This window comes from Melitaea cinxia, chromosome 17 (assembly GCF_905220565.1).
Source record: "Melitaea cinxia chromosome 17, ilMelCinx1.1, whole genome shotgun sequence".
Lineage (NCBI taxonomy): Eukaryota > Metazoa > Arthropoda > Insecta > Lepidoptera > Nymphalidae > Melitaea > Melitaea cinxia.
In genome coordinates this window covers 5,531,435-5,552,388 of record NC_059410.1, presented here as the reverse complement: position 1 = coordinate 5,552,388, position 20,954 = coordinate 5,531,435, and the positions used below count along the sequence as shown (strand labels likewise).

Genomic DNA, 20,954 nt, shown 5'->3' with positions numbered 1-20,954 from the left:
TTATTTTGATATTTCAGGCTTCGGCCTATTACAGACTTGGTTTCGACCTCGCCTATCACTTATAGACAAAGAAGAGTAGACGAAAATACGAAATTTCAGACTTGGTTTCGGCCTTACTCTACCAGTCATCGAATCAGAAGAACAATAAAGTTACTTCAGACTTGGCTCCGGCCTTTTGATATATCAGAACGAAACTTACAAATTTAGACTAGGCTGTATGGATTATAGTCCTTTGCCTTTCCCTATTGGGGATAAATTTTAAAACAACAATAGTTTTGTCAAAAAAACCTGTCATAACAATTTTTTGTTGATTTTAAACTCGTTGTTTCGGTGATTATTTCTTTTATATTTTAGATACTAATACTAACAAAGTTACGAAAGCTTCAAAATTTAATTATTTTACACATAACTATTTGTGTTAAATAGTTTTAATATTACGATGTATACCTTGTGTGTAATTGTCGTTTAACTTTAAGATATTAATTTTAATATGACCTTTAAAACATGTATCAGGAAAAATCATGAGCAACGCTGATAGAAGAAATAAGATACCGGCAGCACCGACACTTACTACTGGTGGCAATCTACTTTCAAATGTTGCTCCACCTACTGAACTTCCAAACTTTGTCACGACAGTTCCTACTCCAGCCGCACCAGCTCCTTATAACTCTGAGGTAAGCAGTATTTTTAAATACCAAAGTTCAAAGGTTTTATAATTTTTAAGTATCAAAGTTCGTAGTGTATGACCGATTGTTTAGGTACCGCAGGTAGTTCCAGCAGTGCAAGTACTAGCTTCAGAAGCTAGTCAAGATGTAGAAGCAAAGAAACCTGTTCAAGAGTCACCTCAGAGTCCAGAGAAATTTAGGTATCATATTATTTAAAATAAATTGAGTAATTTTTATTACCTTCCCTTAGTCTTATTTATTTTAATAATTAAAATATCCATATTTTGTAGCCCAGCTATTCCACTATCTAAAGGGGAGCCTACTTTGCCCATTAGGTCTCCAGAAGACTCATTGACAACACTCTCACCAGAATCCTTACCTGAATCTATTTCAGAAAGTGATAAACTTGGTAAGCATACGAATGTTTTAAATTCTTTTTTCGTCTACTTGTCTTTTATTTAAATTTTAGGTGTATAACTTTAGTATTACATAATATTCATACTTCTATACCTCACTATAAAAAAATCTTAGTTATCTTTTGTATATGGTAGTATAATTATATTAGTGTCAGAGTTTACTGATAACAAAAAAAAAATATATATATATATTTTATCTATAAAACATTAGCTAAATATATTTTTTTTACTTTTTTATAGGAGATGTTATGCCCGGAAGTGGAATTTTAACATGGATGAAAGGTGCTGTTGCTAGTGGAGGCATATTACAAAGGGTCGCTGAGAAAGCTAAGAGCTCAGTCGATTCTATGATAACCACCCTGGATCCACAGATGAAAGAATATTTAAGTGAGTTGTAATTATATTGTTTAATCTGTTTTGATAAAAGTTGGATAAATAATTAATTTAACATAAAATTAAATAATACGAAGTCAACATACTGAAACATTAAAATTCTGTTTTCTCTGATTAAAATATATCATACTAGCCGACCCGTGCCCACTTCATCAGGTGTTAATTATTTTTGCGATGCAAATATATAGTATAGTTTTCATATCCCTCGTATTTCTTCGAATTGATTTACATATACAATTATTTTTCACTGAATTTCTCTTCAATAACAATAAAATATAGCCTATATCACTCCTGAATTGTGTAGCTTGTTGTGGGCTCGGTTTTCCGCATTTAGACACAGAGGTGGTCCGTTATGCGTGAATTGTGTAGCTTTCTGTTAGTGAAAGAGTTTTCATGATTGGATCAGTATTTGCGAAGATTACCCCCTAGAAACAAATAAAGTTAGAAACTTTACCTCTTTATAATGCTAGTGTAGATGTCAATTAGTGATAATTTAGCATTTTCCGAATGAAAGAATTTTAAAAACGGTCTAATCGTCTCTATTACAAACATTCAAAAATACAAAGGTCCTTCCTCTTCCCTAGTATAGATATAGATTAAGCATTTGCAAAGGATAATAGGGTATTTCACGATGTTTGAAAAAGTACTTCAAAATGTTGATTATTCCAATAAAAAGCCACAAAAAGAAATATTTCGGCAAAATAAACACGCTTTCATGCCATAAAATTAAATTATATTTTAAACCTTTGTTATTTCTGCGAAAACGCTATCAGCCATTTTGGTGACGTAATATGGTTAATAACAAAAGTCGTGTATAACGTATGTAAGACCAAATTCGTTCAATACGTCAAAAGTTCAATACTTTATACATATACTCTTTGTCATTCAACGTTAACAGCTACAAATATTTGGTGTTTTTGTGTAAAATAATGAATTACAATAGCCATCATTGGTGTGTAGTGTCTAGCTGTACAAATACTAGCATTAAAAAAAACTATTAAGTCTTAATTTGGCAGTAACTTAAGGATTAAAATATAACCTAACACTTTCTAACATTATTTTTCAAATTAGGTATACCTACAAAAAAAAAAAAAAAACAGTATAATATAACAAGTGAAACTTACAAAGATGTTTTAACATTCCGAAATTCGGCAGAACAGAAGTCTGGGTTACATGCAAAAAACTTTGCAACCATCATCGAATCTATTTTTGGAAGATTCGTACTATCTGCTTTTACAAAACCTTTTTTCATTTAAATAAATAAATAGGTACAAATGAAATGCACTAACGAAAGAGCACAAGTATTACTCCATGAAGTTAAAGTTGATAGATATGTACCTAGCTGTTTACAGCTCTGACAGAATTTTGTTATTGTCCGTATGACGTCATACCATGGCGGGTCGTGTTTTAGGTCACGTGATATACAGATTAAAGTATACGACTTTTAATTTATTAAAACAATAATGTGCTTTTATGATTTCAAATCGGAATATTTAAGTGTATTTCTACATAAAGTTTAATTTTTATCAAATTTTATAATTTATTTTTCACTACCGAAAGTACCTTTTAATTGTTTACTTGTAAGTACAATGAATAATGGAATAATAATATTGCAGGGAGTGGGGGTGATCTGTGCATAGTAGTTGCTTCAGACAAAGAAGTAAAGATTTCACCGGTCAGGGAAGCTTTTCAAACTGTTTTCGGAAAAGCAACTGTAATGTAAGTTAACTTTTAATTACTTCTACTAACTAGTGACTTTTAATTTAATGTAGTAGTGAACGAAAACTTCAGTTACCTACCTAAAAAAAGCTATATATTTCAATAAAGCTTAATTTATTTTCGTAACTAAGAAAAGGAAAGATATGATAAGCTTCAATAGAATTAAGGGGGGCATCCTTTAATTACGTGAGCTATTTTTCGATCAGTTTAGACATCTTCCCGGTGAGATTTGGCTGGACCGCAGTCACCTTATGTGCGATTGACGCCGAATATAATAGAGAGTGATGGTAAATAATAAGTTGTTCAAGTATACGATAGTAAATTTATTTAAATAAAATTCAAAGCAAAAACTAAATGATTTTAATAGCCATGAGATTTACTTTAGTGGAAAAAATGAACACTCAAATATATATTTTTAAATATTTGTAATATTTTATATTTTTTGAAGTTGATGTGAGACTTTCGATTTTCCCCTGTCGGCTTAAATGAGATTTGGTGAGATTTCATTGGACTCCTTCCCCCCATTCTGAGCTCACGTAATTAATGGACGTCCCCTAAAAACATATGTATGTTTTGTATAACCTTGGCTAATATCTAGCAGAAGCATTTGAAATATTTTGTTTAAAAACTTGACATCTAGAAATAAGCACTTCACACAAATTTTCTATATTGTCATTAATTATATCGCTAATAAAATTCTGATACAGTAAAGTATATTTAATTTTATTTACTATAATTTCAGCGGGTACAAGGCTGACAGTGACGTCACAGCTGCCCAGCCCGTAGGCTACGCGTCAGCCTATGCCGCCGCAAAACAGCGTATTGCGTACATACGCTCTGTGCATAGCGAGTTTACAAATAACGTGCCTGTGCTCGCTGTGGAAGGGTTTATACAAGAGACAGTGACTGATAGGTAAGACATATCTCCTTATATTCAGACATTAAAAAAAAATAATAATAAAAAATGTGTATTTCTGCCAACTTGAATCTATATCTACTAAAAAATACTTATATCTATATTAGTGATCATATATGTGTAGTAACTAGTAATATATATGATTACAATCTGTGTAAAAGTCGTATCTGTGATTCCTGTGGATCTGTGTGTTCTATTATAAAATATGCTAAAAAAAAATATATAACTAAGATGATGCTTTATTAACCAAAGTTATCTGGATTATTTTTTGTTGCTGCCTGATCTGTTAGATGTTAATAGTTTAATTATGATATTTATGTATGGGTTGGCATAATTTATAAAATTTGTAATTTCAAAGGACCGTTATCATATTCAGTCTAGTGTAGTGATATACTAATTAAGTATTCAACTAATCCAAAATCGTTTGAAATTTATACACATATAAAACTAGTATTTGAACAAATGACACAATGAAACAATACTCAAAGACATACACCCTTATAGTCTAGCCAATTGTTCGTTCGGAACGAACAATCCATAGAGCGACTCGTTGTGCAAGGGCAGGTAGAGGGCAAGCGGTCACGCGGTCGATCAGCTACGCGTTGGACAGACCGCATCAAAGCTGCGACAGAGACCTCCATAGTCCAGAGTTCTCGAGACGCAGAAAACCGCATCAAGTGGCGGCGTATAGCGGGGGCTGCTTTAGCCAATGAATCGTCGTCAACCACGACCACTCTGTCAAGAGTGAACGACTAAGGAGGAGTCTAGTCAATACAGGAAGTAACGTTAAGATAGTACAAAGTAAAAAAACGTAAAGACAGTAACATATATTTCTCTATACATTCCACTAATTCACGTAGATGGTACGAGATGTCGCTACTAGTGCTGTCGCAGCCGTCCCTCGGCATCGAGCTCCAGATGCAGTCGCAAGCGACCCCCGTGCCGGGCGCGGCCGTGGCCGCCGCGCGCGCCGCCTCGGAGGGCTATGCGCATGCGCTCACCGGCTACAGCGTCACCGTGGGCTCCATCATGGCGACCAACTTGCAGGTGACGTTGGTTTCCTTTTTTTATATGTTAAGAATAGCAAACGTGCATATGGGCCACACGATTGTAATTGGTTAACGTGGCCTATGGACACATGAATGAGCATCGCAAGGGCACTGCTTAACCTACCCCCGAGAAGCCTGCCGCGAGCGCCAGGAATTCTAGCCACCTTGCTCACCACACGACACTACTTACTTCAACTGCTTACGATCGAATGGGCTGTATGTTTGTTTGCCGACCTAGTCGTAAAAAAACTGCTACAATTATTGAAAAAATTTCCATTAAAATCGGTTTCAAACTTTTGAGTAACCAAATAAATAAATGAATGGAGGCACCTACTAGTGAACATATAGTTTTTTATATTAAGATTGTATGTAATTGAACTATAATACTTGTTCATTCAGGTACCACATACACAATGGCAAGAAGCTTCAACAGGTGTGTCACGGAGAGAAATCCTGTTATTTGCAGCAAGATCACTGGCAGGTTCCTACAAAAAGTTATTGGCAGTTGCAGCTGAGTCTTAAAAATGTCCAATATTGAATTTCATCAAAGGCTAATTATATCAAATCGTGTAAGTGGTCTGAAATTAATTAAGTTTGTTTGAAATAAATTGTAAAAAGAATGACTACGACAATAAGTGTCGATAATTATTTTTCCATTCCATTCTATGTATAATTTATTAGTATTCCTGTACTTGTAAATTTATTTGTGTTCAAATCACGTCACCAGTTTGGGGGGATGAGAGGAACGGAGTGTATATGTCCTCGTCCGTCATCGCATAGGGAGGATCCTCCGACCAGACCGGACTTCAATCTTCGGATAACTTCAATATCGCGATGTAGGATACGTCAGTTCTTAGTTCCATAGTTCGTATGTTGCGCGATAGATGTCGCTGCATCTGCTTTCCGGACCAAAGCTTAACTTGTTTTGGTTTATGTTATGAGATAAAAAAGTAATATATTTCTAAGACTTGTTTACTAATTAAAACTCGACAGATTGGCAATATTTTCTATAATCTACAACAAAAATGATTTCTTACAATAATTTAGGATTTCAAATGACAAATGAATTTTATTGATTATAATTGAAGAGTATACAATTTTACTGTTGTTTTGTTGACGGTATACGTTAAAAAAATTAGTAATCCGTTTTTAAAAGAGTGTTTTAACATACTAGCAGTGCAGTTTTGTCGCGTAAACCCTGCGTGTAGTTGGGATAAAAGTAGTCTATCTAGTATTCCAAATCTCTAGCTATCAATATACCCAGTTCCAATTGACTCAGTAGTTTTTGAGTAAAAGAGTAACAAACATTCGTTCAAACTTTCAGATTTATAATTAAAAAAGCTTTAAAATAAATTTTTGCAGTTTAAAAATCTTATTAATATTTTGATTCTATTGATAGCTACATTACATTATCACGTGTAGTATACACGTGTATCATAATTATATAGGTATATGATACATACAGACACAGACATCCGTCAATACATACATGTGTGGCGCGGGTAGAAATGTGGTAATAGTGCGTGACAAAATTGTATCTGATCTTGTCTTTTTAGTTAAAGCTATTATTAATATAAAAAATAATAAATACTAACCTAAAAACGACGCCGCGTTGGCGCAACGGTTACAGCCATGGATTGTACCTGTTGCGCATTTGTATTGGCCATACAGGTGTTTGCCGTGGTCTGGACGTTTGTGCAGTCCTTGTGGGTCTCCCCACCGTGCCTCGGAGAGCACGTTAACCCGTCGGTCCCGGTTGTTATTAAATACAACTGATAGCTATCGTTACTCATAGTAGGGAATATATCCGCCAACCCGCATTGGAGCAGCGTGGTGTATTAAGCTCTGATCCTTCTACTACACGGGGAAAGAGGTAGGCCTCTGCCCAGTAGTGGGATAGTACAAGCTGAAGCGTAATCTAAATAAATAATTTATCACTCATCATCACTTCAGCCCAATACAGTCCACTGTTGGACATAGGCCTCCACAAGGTCGTGCCAAAAATGGAGTGAACTCATGTGTTTTGCCCATTGTCACCACGCTGGGTAGGCGGGCTGTGACCGCAGGGCTGGCTTTGTCGAACCGAAGTCGCTGCTGTCCGTCTTCGGCCTGTGTATTTCAAAGCCAGCATATGGATGGCTATCCCGCCATCGGTCGGCTTTATAAGTTCCAAGGTGGTAGTGGAACTGTGTTATCCCTTAGTCGCCTCTTACAACACCCACGGGAAGAGAGGGGGTGGCTATATTCATACTGCCGTAACCATACAGCAATACGTAATTAATTATTACTATATACAGTTATCTATACTAATATTAAAAAGCTGCAGAGTTTTTTTGCCTGAACGCGCTAATCTCAGGAACTACTGGACCGATTTAAAAAATTCTTTCATTGTTAGATAGCCTATTTATTGGGAAGGCTATATATTATCACGCTAAGACCAATAGGAGCGGAGCACCAATGAAGAATATTTCAAAATCGTTTTTTTTTTCCTTTTGAGACCTTTCGCTGCGTGCGCTCCGTAAATAGTTTGTGTGGGTTAAAGTTAGCGTTAGCCCAAAGTAACGATTCCACGCGGACGATGTCGTGGACAGAAGCTAGTAGACTAATTTATCTTTTTATTGTTTCAGGTTGCTACAAAATATAAAGAATTACTTTTTTAGTCTCTAAGTACTTATATATTATATATCTAGTTACAAGACATAACATAATATTAAATTAATGAAAAATATCGTTACTGTGTTTTCTTTTCTTCTTTAAAATATTTCTTGTATAATTAATAGAAATTATACTACTAATTTGTAATATAACCAATCATATGATAGTCATAAATCTACAGTCACAAAATGACTGCAAAGTCGAAGGTACTAAGAGTATAATCAGCTGCATCATGGTATTTGTGGACTACGAGAAAACCTTCGACTCTGTCGAGACCTGGGCTATCCTGGATTCACTACAGAGGTGTCATATTGACTGGCGATATATCGAGGTACTGATATGTATGTACGACGCGACGACGATGACCGTAAGACAGGAGGGTGTAACATTACCGAAACTGTTTACCACTGCGCTGGAGTATGTCTCTAAAATTTTGCATTGGACGGGACAAATGTCAATGTCGAATGCATCTCTCAGCTTCGTTAATGTAAATTTAGCTAGCTACATTTATTAGCTACATTAATTTAACCTAGCTACATTTACGTAAAAACTGTAAAAGTCATTCGATTTTTCAGTTCAAAAGCTATGTAGCACTAATATGATTTTATAACAGTTTTTTAGTTATTTAGTTCTATATTTTTAGTATGTTAAAATTTTTAGAATACGGCAGACGACTTAATTGTCTAAAGCGCATGCTGTAACTACCTTTAAGAGGAATTATAGGTATGTATATTTACCTAAGCATATAACTAATTGTAATTTTTTTTAAACATGTAATTAGGTTTTTTGCTGCTTATTAAATAAATAAATAACCTCGCGGTACACCTGAGGTTGCGTGTACAAAATCACTACGAGCACTGCCTATAAAAATAGCTTGTTTCTATGTCAGTCACCCTTGATTCCGAGAGCTTGAAGCTTTTGTAATACATCTACTCAGTCAAACGCCTTCTGAATATCCGTATATACCACATACTGATACTATCCATAACCATATGACCAAATTGGTAAAAACTGGTAGGTTTGTTTGTGTTGATCCCTTAAGCATAAAGCCATATTTCTCTAATGAAATCGATTTATGGATAGTTAGCGTAATCGCGTTGTAAATCAATCCTTCGAAAATCTTTCTTATTATATTCAATATTAAAATTGGCATATAATATTCTATTTTGTTTTATGCACCTGTTTTATGGATTGGTATTATTACTAGTGCTTCTTTTCATCTGGTGGGAAAGCACTAATTCATTGACAGATTTGTCAAATATAATTGATAGCGAGTCTGCTAGCTAGTTAGCTAGTTCATATTATTTACATAGATTATGGCTGGTATTCTGTCAGTTCCCGCTCTTTTGTTCATATCTCGGTCTAAGTATTTTAAGAACTAGTTCTTAATTTACGTTAATATTATAAATAGTATCATTTGTATGACACATTGGGTCATGAATTTTATAATTATTAATATTCTGCATTTCAAAAATACTTTCAAGAAACCTGCTTAATACCGCACATACTTCTGTAGAATTATTAAACAGGCGATCACCTAAGGGAAGAGAGCTAGGATAACCACTTTTATTATTTCTTAAGTATTTTTGATACCGCCATAAAAGCTTACGAACTTTTTAATATCATTCTGTTTTTAAATTTATTGTAATATTTATCTTGTAATTTCTTTTGTCTTCGTCGTAATAGGGAAAATTCGTCGTAGTCTCTAGGATTCTTAAATAATTTTTAACGACCATGAGCTTTAAGTTTTTTTTGAAAAATATGAATTATATTGGTTTGTTATATCAAATAAGATAGTGATAAGTAAACTCATCGGTAACAACTGATAGGTACATGTTTAACTATTCTTTTGTTGATGGTTTCACTAAATTTTTCAATTATTACATTATTAAATCACCTTTCAATATATTTTGTCAATTCAATTTATTGAGAATTTCATTTATAACATTATAGTTTCTTAAATTTTATTTTGCTTAAAGGTGGTAACGACAGTTTTTTAAAAGCAAATCAGAAGCGTCAATTTCTAAACAGGGATGATATTTGTCCTCAGTGACTAAAATTTAATCAGATTTTTAAACGTTTAAATAGATGTTGCTAAAAATTTAGTCGAGAATGTCATTATTTATATTCAATATTTGATTAAATTGTGTTAGGGTAAAAGAGTTACATGTTTCGATGCAGTTAATTGATACAGTCATTGATAATGTTGATCCGTGATTAAGATACAATGACCCTTCACCGATCAATGTTAGGGAGGTTAACAAATGGCCTGTAATATCCCACAGCTGGTCATGGCCTTTTTTCCATGTAGGAGAAGGAAGGAGGTCTGGTAAGTTTTGGGTTAGGTAAAAATATGATAAAGAAACATCCGAAACTTAAGTCCAAATTTAAATGATTCTTCGAAATAAGTGCATTTGACGATAGTGGAAGTTAACTAGGATAATTGTGTTTGGTCGCAAACGATAAAAACCGACTTCAATTATACCGAAAAGTAATACAATGTAAGTAGACGAAAAAAAATTAACAAACGCACTAGTCGTCACTACGATTTTCGAGGGTTTCCTTCGATTTCTTTAAGATTCCATCATCAGATCCTGGTTCCCTTACCATGGTACCACTGTTGGGATATCCCCTTTCCAAACGAAGAAGTTATCCCCGTTATCCCGTTAAGTTATTACTAAATGTATATATATATATATATATATATATATATATATATATATATATATATATATATATATATATATATATATCGAATTCAGTAACCTTCTCCTTTTTTGAAGTCGGTTAAAAATTGCGAATAATAAGAAAATAAAGGAAGTAGTGGATTAACAACGTGTAATATGATAACCGCTCTGGAGTAGTATTTTGATTCCTGCTTGGAATGGACATTTGTATTTTTTCAAATATCCATTCCAAGTGGCAATTTCAAGCAATTTTTCTTTGTGGGCCTCCCTACCATGCCTCGGAAACCACGTTAAGCTGCTAATGTCAGGTTTTAACCATAAATCTGCCTAAAATAGCAATCATTACTCATAGTTGGGAATATATCCACTAATTCACAGTGGAGCAGCGTGGGGGTATCTCCAATACTTCTACACGGAGAAAGAAGCCTAAGATGTTAGAGGCTGAATCGTGAATCAATTTGATATGGTATTGGTTATAATAACTTTGACAGATAGTAGATACTCGTATACATATTATTAAATATATAGTAGGTACTTCGTTTTATCGATAATTTATCGCATTTATTAATTCATAACGTTTAATAAAAATTATAGTTTAATTATTTTATTATACTATCATAAATTTCGAGAACGTGTCGCGAAAATTATCTTTTACTAGATGCGCGACGCGGTTTCCCGCGGAATTTCCGATCCCGTAGAAATCTCAGGATGTAAAGTAACCTTATGTTATTCTAGATCTCCAGCCATTTACGTACCAAGTTTTATTAAAATCGGTCTAGTAGTTTTTGCTTAAAAGAGTAACAAGCATTCGCATTTATAATATTTTCTACGACTTTTTAGGCGTTATATATAATAACACTAAAACTTTATTGTTGTCGTCTTAAAAAGTATTTTAAAAGATATTTTCACCATTGATTACAATAAGCATAAATTAAAAGATATGATTATGGTATGGTAACTGTGAAATTAAAAGATATGATTACGTTGTAAATTCTTATAATTATGATTATCTGATACCTACTGTTAATGCACTCTCGTTGCTGATAATAATCGGCGGGAGTAACCACTTAACAGGCGAGCGAGCGCTCGTTTATCCTCTTTTTTTTTGTATGAAATAAATGAGGATATAGTCTAAGAAAACTAGATACAGACTTTTTTATACGACTTGCCAAAGCCAGCTTTGCGGTCACCAACCCGCCTGCCCAGCTTGGTGACTATGGGCAAAACACATGAGTTCACGTCATTTTTGGCATGAGCTTGTGGAGGTCTATGTCCAGTAGTGGACTGCGAGAGGCTGCTATGATGATGGTGATGATGATGATAAAACATAAAAAAACTTTTTTAAAATATTTTTACGTGTTCATATATATTATTCATAAATAATTATGATAACTTTTGAAATAGGTAGGTATTTACCCAAAGTATTGCCCTTCTAAACTATCTGCAATAATATAATTTACGAATACTATTCAAGGAAATTATCTTAAGAGAACAATATAATTTAATATGTTATTATCGTTAAAATCATATAAATACTGAATTTTTATAATGAATTTCAGACTTTTACACTTGGGTAGTTGGTAAGTACCTACCATGTACTACTACTTAAAATTTGTAAATAACTTTAAATGGTAATAAGCCAATTTTAATTTGTATCATTAAAAATTAATTGAAAGTTAAAAAAATACATGGTTTTTCTACTAAGCGAAATTAATTTTTATGGATAAGGATATTTACCATCAAAATATTACTCTTTCAGCAGAAAAATTTCAAAATGAAGTTTTTCACTATTTTTGCCGCCATTGCGGCAGTCGCTATCGCTCGTCCGATGTCAAACGTCTGGACTCTGCATGAAATTGATGCTGCTCTCATGAATCCTCATCTAAACCCCAAGATCAAGCCTCTGCTCATAGATGCCCTAAACTTTATCATGGAGGAATTAAGCGCTGGAGGCCAAAACGTAATTAAATCTTACTCTTAGCGGTAGCACGTGTAATAACAATGGTTCAACAAGGTTCTTTATTTTTTCTTTTTTTCTTCACTTTTTTAGAATGGTATTTATGTACCTCTACCTTCTGGTGAACCCATCTTCATTGGAGCCGTCGAACCTTCACCTGTCTTTCCGAGTCCTGTCGAAATTCCAAGTGGCACCAGCACGCTTGTGGATATCGTTATCAACGTAAATGCAAAACCTAAGGTAAATTATTATTGTAATTATTATTCATTTTTATAATAACATTTTATCGTATAGTTTTATATAAGAATTGTTCTAATTATTGTACTTATTACTTTATTAATTAGCAGGTTCAGGAAACGAGTCCAGAACCAAATCCTGAACCAAGTCCAGAACCAAACCCAGAGCCAGCTCCTGAACCGAATCCTGAACCAATACCCGAACCAAATCCAGAGCCAGCTCCTGAACCAATTCCCGAACCAAATCCAGAGCCAGTTCCTGAACCAAATCCAGAACCTGAATCAACTCCAAGTGAGGACTCTGCTGAAGGATCGTTGTCAGAGGAGAAGGAACCGATTGAGGAAAATCCTACCGAAGAAAATCCCATAGATGTTGATGTCGCAATCGAAGAAGTTGATGATGCTGATGTTGATGTTGGACCTATGTAATAAATGCTCTTAAATGGATTACTGCTGGAAATCATTTTATACTACTTTTAAATTAACAATTTAAAACTATATATTGCTTTCCTTACTACTAAGAACAAACTATCTAGTTATGTAATAAATGTAACAAACTTTGGTATTTATTGTTTCTGAATTTCAATCTATACAAATAAATAAAATTGGAGTTTGTAATATTAAATTAACCGCTTTTTAGTAAATGCGTATGAACGTTACATACAAATAAATAAAATTTGAGTGTCTGTTTGTAATATTAAAATAACCCCTTTTTACTAAATGTCGCTTCAGCCTGTAATATCTACTATTGGGCATAGGCCTCTTTCCCCATGTAGGAGAAGGATCAGAGCTTAATTCACCATGCTGCTCCAATGCAGATGGGCGGATATATTTCCTACTATGAGTAACGATCGCTATCAGGTGTACATGATAACACACGGGACTGCGCAAACACACAGATCACGGCAAACACCTGTACGGCCAATACAAATGATTGTCATGTGCGGGGATCGAACCCGCAACCGCCAGCGTAACAGGTACAACCATGGCTGTGACCGCTGCTCTAACGCGGCGCCATTTTACTAAATACATATTAATAATAATACTTATTGTTGTACACCATTAAAAGAAACAACAAAAAAGAATAACATAAAATGGAAGATGTACAAAGGCGGTCTTATAAAGGCGTAAGGCGTAAAGAGCGATCTCTTCCAGACAACCTTTGGGTATAGGACACGAAACACAAACTGCAGTTAGGAAGTAAACAAATAATTGGTGTGCGAAGTAGAATATTTCAATAAAGTACATATAGATAATATAACTATATAATAATCATCATCATCATTACAGCCTATACCGTCCACTGCTGGACATAGGCCTCCACAAGTTTACGCCAAAAATAACGTGAACTCATGTGTTTTGCCCATAGTCACCACGCTAGGCAGGCGGGTTGGTGACCGCAGTACTGGCTTTGTCGCACCGAAGACGCTGCTGCCCGTCTTCGGCCTGTGCATTTCAAAGCCAGCAGTCGGATGGCTATCCCGCCATCGGTCGGCCCTTCAAGTTCCAAGGTGGTAGTGGAACTGTGTTATCCCTTAGTCGCCTCTTACGACACCCACGGGAAGAGAGGGGGTGGCTAAATTCTTTAGTGCCGTAGCCACACAGCACATATATAATAATAAACATACATAATACTTACATATATAAAATATATAATACATATATCATACAAAGACGATATAGGCGATCAAGACGTGTTTAGTGACAAATAGTGTAGTTCAAGGTATTTTTTGAAGGAGAAGAGAGATCGAGCTTGTCTAATAGGAAGACAGAGAGAGTTCCAAAGTTAGATAGCTTTAACAGAGAAGGAATTAGAGTAATAGGAAGAAGTGCGAAGTTTTAATTGAAGGATTAAATTGGTGTCAGATCGAAGAGAGCGATAATGGGTGTCGCAAAGAAACTCAAAGCGTTCCTTGAGGTAAGAAGGTAAATCAGGACGAAACAAAACGCGATAAAGCAGTAAGAGGATGTGAGTATTCCTGCGGAAGCGGATTGAGAGCCACTTGAGTAGACTGCGGAAATTGGAGACATGGTCATATATGCGAAGACCAAAGATGAATCGTATACAACGAAATCGATATACGTTTAATCGTATTTTGGAGGCGCTGAAGTTTATTTAATTGCTCCTCCTTAAGGTCGAGAAAGCAAGTATCAGCATAGTCAAGAATTGGTATTATTATATTATATTACTGATGTATACATAATTGAAGTGTCTGTTTGTAATATTAAAATAACTCGAGCACAGCCTCAGGATGGCGATTCACCACAGGGATGCCGCCGTCATTGAGGGTGTGCTCGAAATGTTAAAATTGTAGCACACCTTACTTGTAGGAATAAATTGTATAAGGAAAAAACTTAGGAGTAAGAAAAAAAAAAATACTAATAATAACATAGGTTAAGTGTATATTGTAAGTAGGCCAAGTAGGCCATAAGTGTACATATACGTTAGCTAGACAATAAGTGTACATATATTATAGATAGCAAGTAAGTGTATATATAAACATAGATAATAATAATTATTATAATAGTGACAACAATAATTAAAGTAAGGCGTAATATAATTCTATGTCTTTTTGCATGTAAGATATCAATTAAGTTTAGCATAATTTTGGTCGGTGGACTCACGTCTGCATTAGGGATACTAAGATAGAATAATTAGGTCTCTTAGTGTAAGCTGCAGTAGTGTAACAAGTAAACGATCAGTAATAAAACTAAAAATCGGAATAACAAAAGCATGGGCACTTTAAGCCTGTGGACATAACTTTATTTAAAAAAAAAAAAAAAAAATATTAAAATAACCGCTTTTGACTAAATGCATATGAATGTATACACGGTACATCTACCAAAATAACATATTTTACAATTTTTGTCCGTCTGACGTAAATTTAATTTCTTTAATAGCAATTGTAAGTTATCAATAACAATTGTCAATTATGAAGAACTAGCTTGTAGTTTTTGTCTGTCTGTCTGCTTTTTCCGGCTAAACTCTGAAATGGCTGGACAGATTTTGACGGGGGAAAACCTTCTGAATAAAAACAGCCATCTTACAACATGTTGTCCACGAAATATATACAAGACGATCCCTACGGAAAACACAGCGCGTGGACAACGTAGAAGAGGACCTACCAAAAAGCGTATCAATTGAGCAACTTCCTCCAAAAATATGAAAATGTTAAGTATGTAACACACTCGTCACTAAAGGCGCTGTTCTTAGTTACATCACGCTATTTAAGTTTCACGCTTCAGCCTGTAATATATCAATGCTGGGCAAAGGCTTCTTTCCCCATGTAGAAGAAGGTTCAAAGCTTAATGCGCCACGCTACTCCAATGCAGATAGGCAGATATATTGCCTACTATGTATAACGATCGCTATCAGATGTACACGATTACAACCGAAACCGACGTCTTAACGTACTGTTTGAGGCACGGTGGGGTGAACCACAAGGTCTAACAACCACTGGAAATAAATATTTGTATAAACACAAATATCCACTTCGAGCGTGAATCGAATCCGCCACCGTCGGTGTGTAGGGGCCGCAGACACGGCTCCCGCAGCATTACACCAGAGCGGTGGTCAGTAGTATTAAAATTATACGGGAGAATAAATATATTTGCGCGGCTACCAATTGTAAACGAGAGAAGGGTACTATTTTATAATGCACTCCTGGTGATACATAACTCTTTAGCGCTTAGTTTGTGGATACTCTTCATTGAGTTTTTATCCTATAATAATTTATTTATTCAAATGAGGAAGATCGTAACAAGCGCGAGCGTTCCGTTTGACACAGGTTGTCGTTGGGTTCGATTTGCTCTTTACTTTGACGGCTGCCTGCAGGGTTGGACACGGAGCGATGCGCTCGCGAAACCGTCGGCCGTCGTCGTCTTCTCTCGTGTGGCGAAACGAAGCGTACACCGTAGACCACAGCAAGTGCCCTTGCTATGTCTATTCACTGGTTGCTCTCAGAAAATCGCAGATTCAATACGACTCTGTATTCGCCTCACTAGAGTAAATGTTATTTTAATGGGTTTATTGGTATTTTATGGATAGGTTATTTCAATGGGTTGTCTGGAAGAAATGGCTAAATAGCCATAAGTCCGCCTATTGTACTTCACAGTCTGTAAATGTTTTTTTAATGTGTTTATTGTTTAAAATGTAGTTGTGGTGTACAATAAAGTATAAGGAAATAAATAAATTTTATGCAAAGTCCCTCTTTTATTGCCTGTCCATTCATCGTGTCATCCTGTCGTCGTATCCTCATCGACTCGCCGTGTCTTCGTTTCGTCGTGCCGCATCCGTGATACATGACGTCATCCACAACAACTACGCTTCGTTAAAAATATGTATGTCGGCATTAGCGCTGTCGTACGCAATTAGAAAGGAATTTATAAACAACAGATGCAACGATCGCGCCACCTAGCACATCGTTCGATAGTCACCTACCCTCATTTATTATATTACTCGAATTGTTCTGACGTGTATAAAACGAACGGTGTCACCTCGGCTAAGGCAGTCTTGGCTTTGGCTTGACACGATACACTTGATGTATCCTGCTAGTAGCTTAACCTAGACTCATTCAATAATTAATTAGTGCAAACGAATTAATTATTACCTATTACGATTAATTTGGCTAGGCGGGGCGTATAACTCGAGCAGTGAAGGTGAGCGTTGATACGTATCTCAAAGGGGGCCTCCTTAAACCTACACCTGGGTCGCAAGTCCTAGGCACTGCTCTGAGTTACTCCCTCTGCCACACGATGGATTCGGCACCCGCACGGTGAACCGTGAATCAATCGACTGCTAAGAAGTTAATCTTCGCCCCCTTACATTACATTACAGCCTATACAGTCCACTGCTGGACATAGGCCTCCACAAGTTAACGCCAAAAATAACGTGAACGTAACGTGTTTTGCCCATAGTCACAACGCTGGGCAGGCGGGTTGGTGACCGCAGGACTGGTTTTGTCGCACCGAAGACGTTGCTGCCCGTCTTCGGCCTGTGTATTGTGTACTGTGTTATCCCTTAGTCGCCTCTTACATCACCCACAGGAAGAGAGGGGGTGGCTATATTCTTTAGTACCGTAGCCACACAGTACATAAATAATTAATTTAACATAATATTAAGCAATACGAAGTCAACATACTGAAACATTAAGGCTGTTCTGTTTTCAGTTCTGTCATCATACTAGCCGACCCGTGCCCACTTCATGAGGTGTTAATTATTTTTGTGATGCAAATATATAGTAAAGTTTTCATATCGCTCGTATTTCTCCGACTTGATTTACATATACTATTATTTTTCACTGAATTTCTCTTCAATAACAACAGCTTGCTCGCAAACGAAAAAAAACCGACTTCAATTACATCGACAAGTGACACAACGTAAGTAGACGAAAAAAATTAACAAACGCACTAGTCGTCACTACGATTTTCGAGGGTTTCCCTCGATTTCTCTGGAATTCCATCATCAGATCCTGGTCTTCTTATCACGTTACCATACTTGGGATATTTTCTTTCCAACAAAAAAAGAATTATCAAAATCAGTTTATAAACGACTAAGTTATACCCGAACATACTTTAAAAATATATATATACAACAGTCGAATGAAGTAACCTACTCCTTTTTTGAAGTCGGCAAAAAAATAATCAAATAAGGTCATTCATAAATCATTCGCCGTTTGATAACGTCATTATATACGCCGCTTTATATTAATATAATGTGATAACACATAATTGTGTTTGCTGGCAAACGAAAAATTATCAAAGATTACTCCAAAAGTTGTAATCAGATATCGATAAAATTTAAATGTGACCACATGATAAGCATCGGCTTTCGATTAAGTTAAAAATCATCAAAATCGGTACACCCAGTAAAAAGTTATGCGGATTTTTGAGGGATTCCCTCAATTTCTCTGGGATCCCATTATCAGATCCTGGTTTCCTTAGCGTGGTACTACACTTATGATATCTCCTTTCCAACAAAAAAAGAATTATCAAAATCGGTGCACAAAAAAATGGTCGAATTGAGTAACCTCCTCCTTTCCTTCCTTAAAAAATGGGCTCAATAATCTATATTTGACGATTTGTTTATTTACTAACAGAGGTAGCTGAAGTAGTTGGGTTGAATTTTAAAAACTAAGATAAAGATAAATATACATGTCGGATATGAAGAAGGTATAATTTGTCGGCTTGAAGGTATATTTCTCTTCCTCATCGTCTCAGAGTACTCAGTCTACTATGGGCTTCAGTGGGTAATGTTGACTCAACAAGTAAACACAATTTATGATATCATCAATTTATCATGAAACAGGATTCACTTAACAGAAAGATAACGCAGCACGGAAGGCGGGATAGTTATTAGTTAAGGGGGCGAAGTACTGTGTACTGCGTGGCTACGGTACTAAAGAATATAGCCACCCCCTCTCTTCCCGTGGGTGTCGTAAGAGGCAACTAAGGGATAACACAGTTCCGCTACCACCTTGGAATTTAAAAAGCCGACCGGTGGCGGGATAACCATCCAACTGCTGGCTTTGAAATACACAGGCCGAAGACGGGCAGCAACGTCTTCGGTGCGACAAAGCCAGTCCTGCGGTCACCAACCCGCCTGCCCAGCGTTGTGACTATGGGCAAAACACATGAGTTCACGTTATTTTTGGCGTTAACTTGTGGAGGCCTATGTCCAGTAGTGGACTGCGAAAGGCTGCTGTGATGATGGCTGTGATGAGGTTCGCAAGCAAGGGTACGCAACACTTATGGTTAGCGATTATCGTAGACTATTGACGCCTGCAACACCAGAAGCATTGCAATTGCGCTGCTGACCTTCCCACCCAGGAGCTTTCGTCACCTTACTCACCACAAGAACAAAACACTGCTTGAAAGCAGTATTATTTAGCAGTGATATTCTAAGCTCTACTATGAGTAACGATCGCTATTATTAGGTTTATATGATAAAAACGCGGACCGACAGCTTAACGTGCTAAACTTCGAGGCACGGTGGGGAGACCCACAAGGACAGACATATTAGCCGAAAAGAGACATTTCTACAAATACAAATATCCATTTCAAGCGAGAATCGAAGCCGTAAACTGCTAATTTTTAGGCTCGTACATGGGATACGCACCACTGCACCAGAGCGATTGTTAGCGGGCCTTAAATATAAACAGATTACTTTTTTTTTAATCCAAAGCATATTCGTAAAAAGTTTTTTTATCGATTTATTATAGACGTGTATGAAAATATAAAATACAAATAAATAAATAATGTATGATAACGCTAAACCCGTTACAAACATAACAAATTGTGGCAGTAAATTATAGGATATTGAATACCCAAATATCCTATCTTACCTGATAACGTTGTGTCAAAGATAAAAAATGTATATAAATATGTTTTAATTTTACAATTATTTTATATCTTCAAGACGGAAGGTAAGTTCTAGTCTTGTTTTCATTATTTAGTCGTGTTGTTTAATATTAAACATTTTTTAGTTCTTTCTAATTTGCTTCAATCTAGATGTTGATTATTACAACTAGATTCAATGTAATAATCACCACGAAGTAGACCGCCATACCATAAACCGGTTTCGTTGTGTGGGTTAGCGCCGGAAGCCAAAAAACCCTTCTCTTCCTTTTGTTTTTCTTATTTACTCATGGTATTATAATTCTCTTAGTACGGGCTGCCTGCTTTCCTAAAATCTCATACGCATTTGCTTAATCTATACATATAATAAAATGGTAGGAAAGTCAAAACTGTACATTGAATATTTTTTTAAAGAATACTTGGGGTGTGATCTACAGTCGATACCGAAGCCAAAAATATAGTTTTTAGAATTTTTGTCTGTTTGTCTGTATGTATTTCCGGGATAATCTCAAAAAGTACTGCATGGATTTACTTCAAATTTGACAAGAATATTATTAAGAAGTCGGGTCAACATATAGGCTACAAATTATCACGCTATCACCTACGGGGATCGAGCAGTGAACTTTTATTTCTTCAACGCATTCTGTAACAACGTGTAATCTAACGACGCATATTTGAATGTTGTTATTATGTTAATAACCATGCTATGAGCTAGCTTCACACTATAAATGAAGACATTCTGTAGTATATTTAGTATCAACATTGCACGCGTGCGAAGCCGGGGCGAGTCGCCAGTGTTATATAATATAGAATTCTATCAGCATATATTAGCTTCAAGTGTGCTCAATTCAATTACAGTTAGTGCGTTTTTTAATTAGTGTTATGTTGCAGACTTAAAATTCAAA

The 20,954-nt window shown here is 35.7% G+C and overlaps 1 protein-coding gene across 1 annotated transcript; it reads left to right on the top strand.

Moving 5' to 3' along the window:
• Positions 1–521: 521 nt before the first annotated feature.
• On the top strand, positions 522–5,793 carry LOC123661827 (protein PRRC1-like). The gene is made up of 8 exons (XM_045596767.1): positions 522–674; positions 759–849; positions 892–1,074; positions 1,322–1,468; positions 3,091–3,193; positions 3,936–4,106; positions 4,970–5,156; positions 5,558–5,793. The coding sequence occupies exons 1-8, from the start codon at positions 522–524 to the stop codon at positions 5,678–5,680; spliced, it is 1,158 nt and encodes a 385-aa protein (XP_045452723.1). The 3' UTR covers positions 5,681–5,793.
• Positions 5,794–20,954: the final 15,161 nt, after the last annotated feature.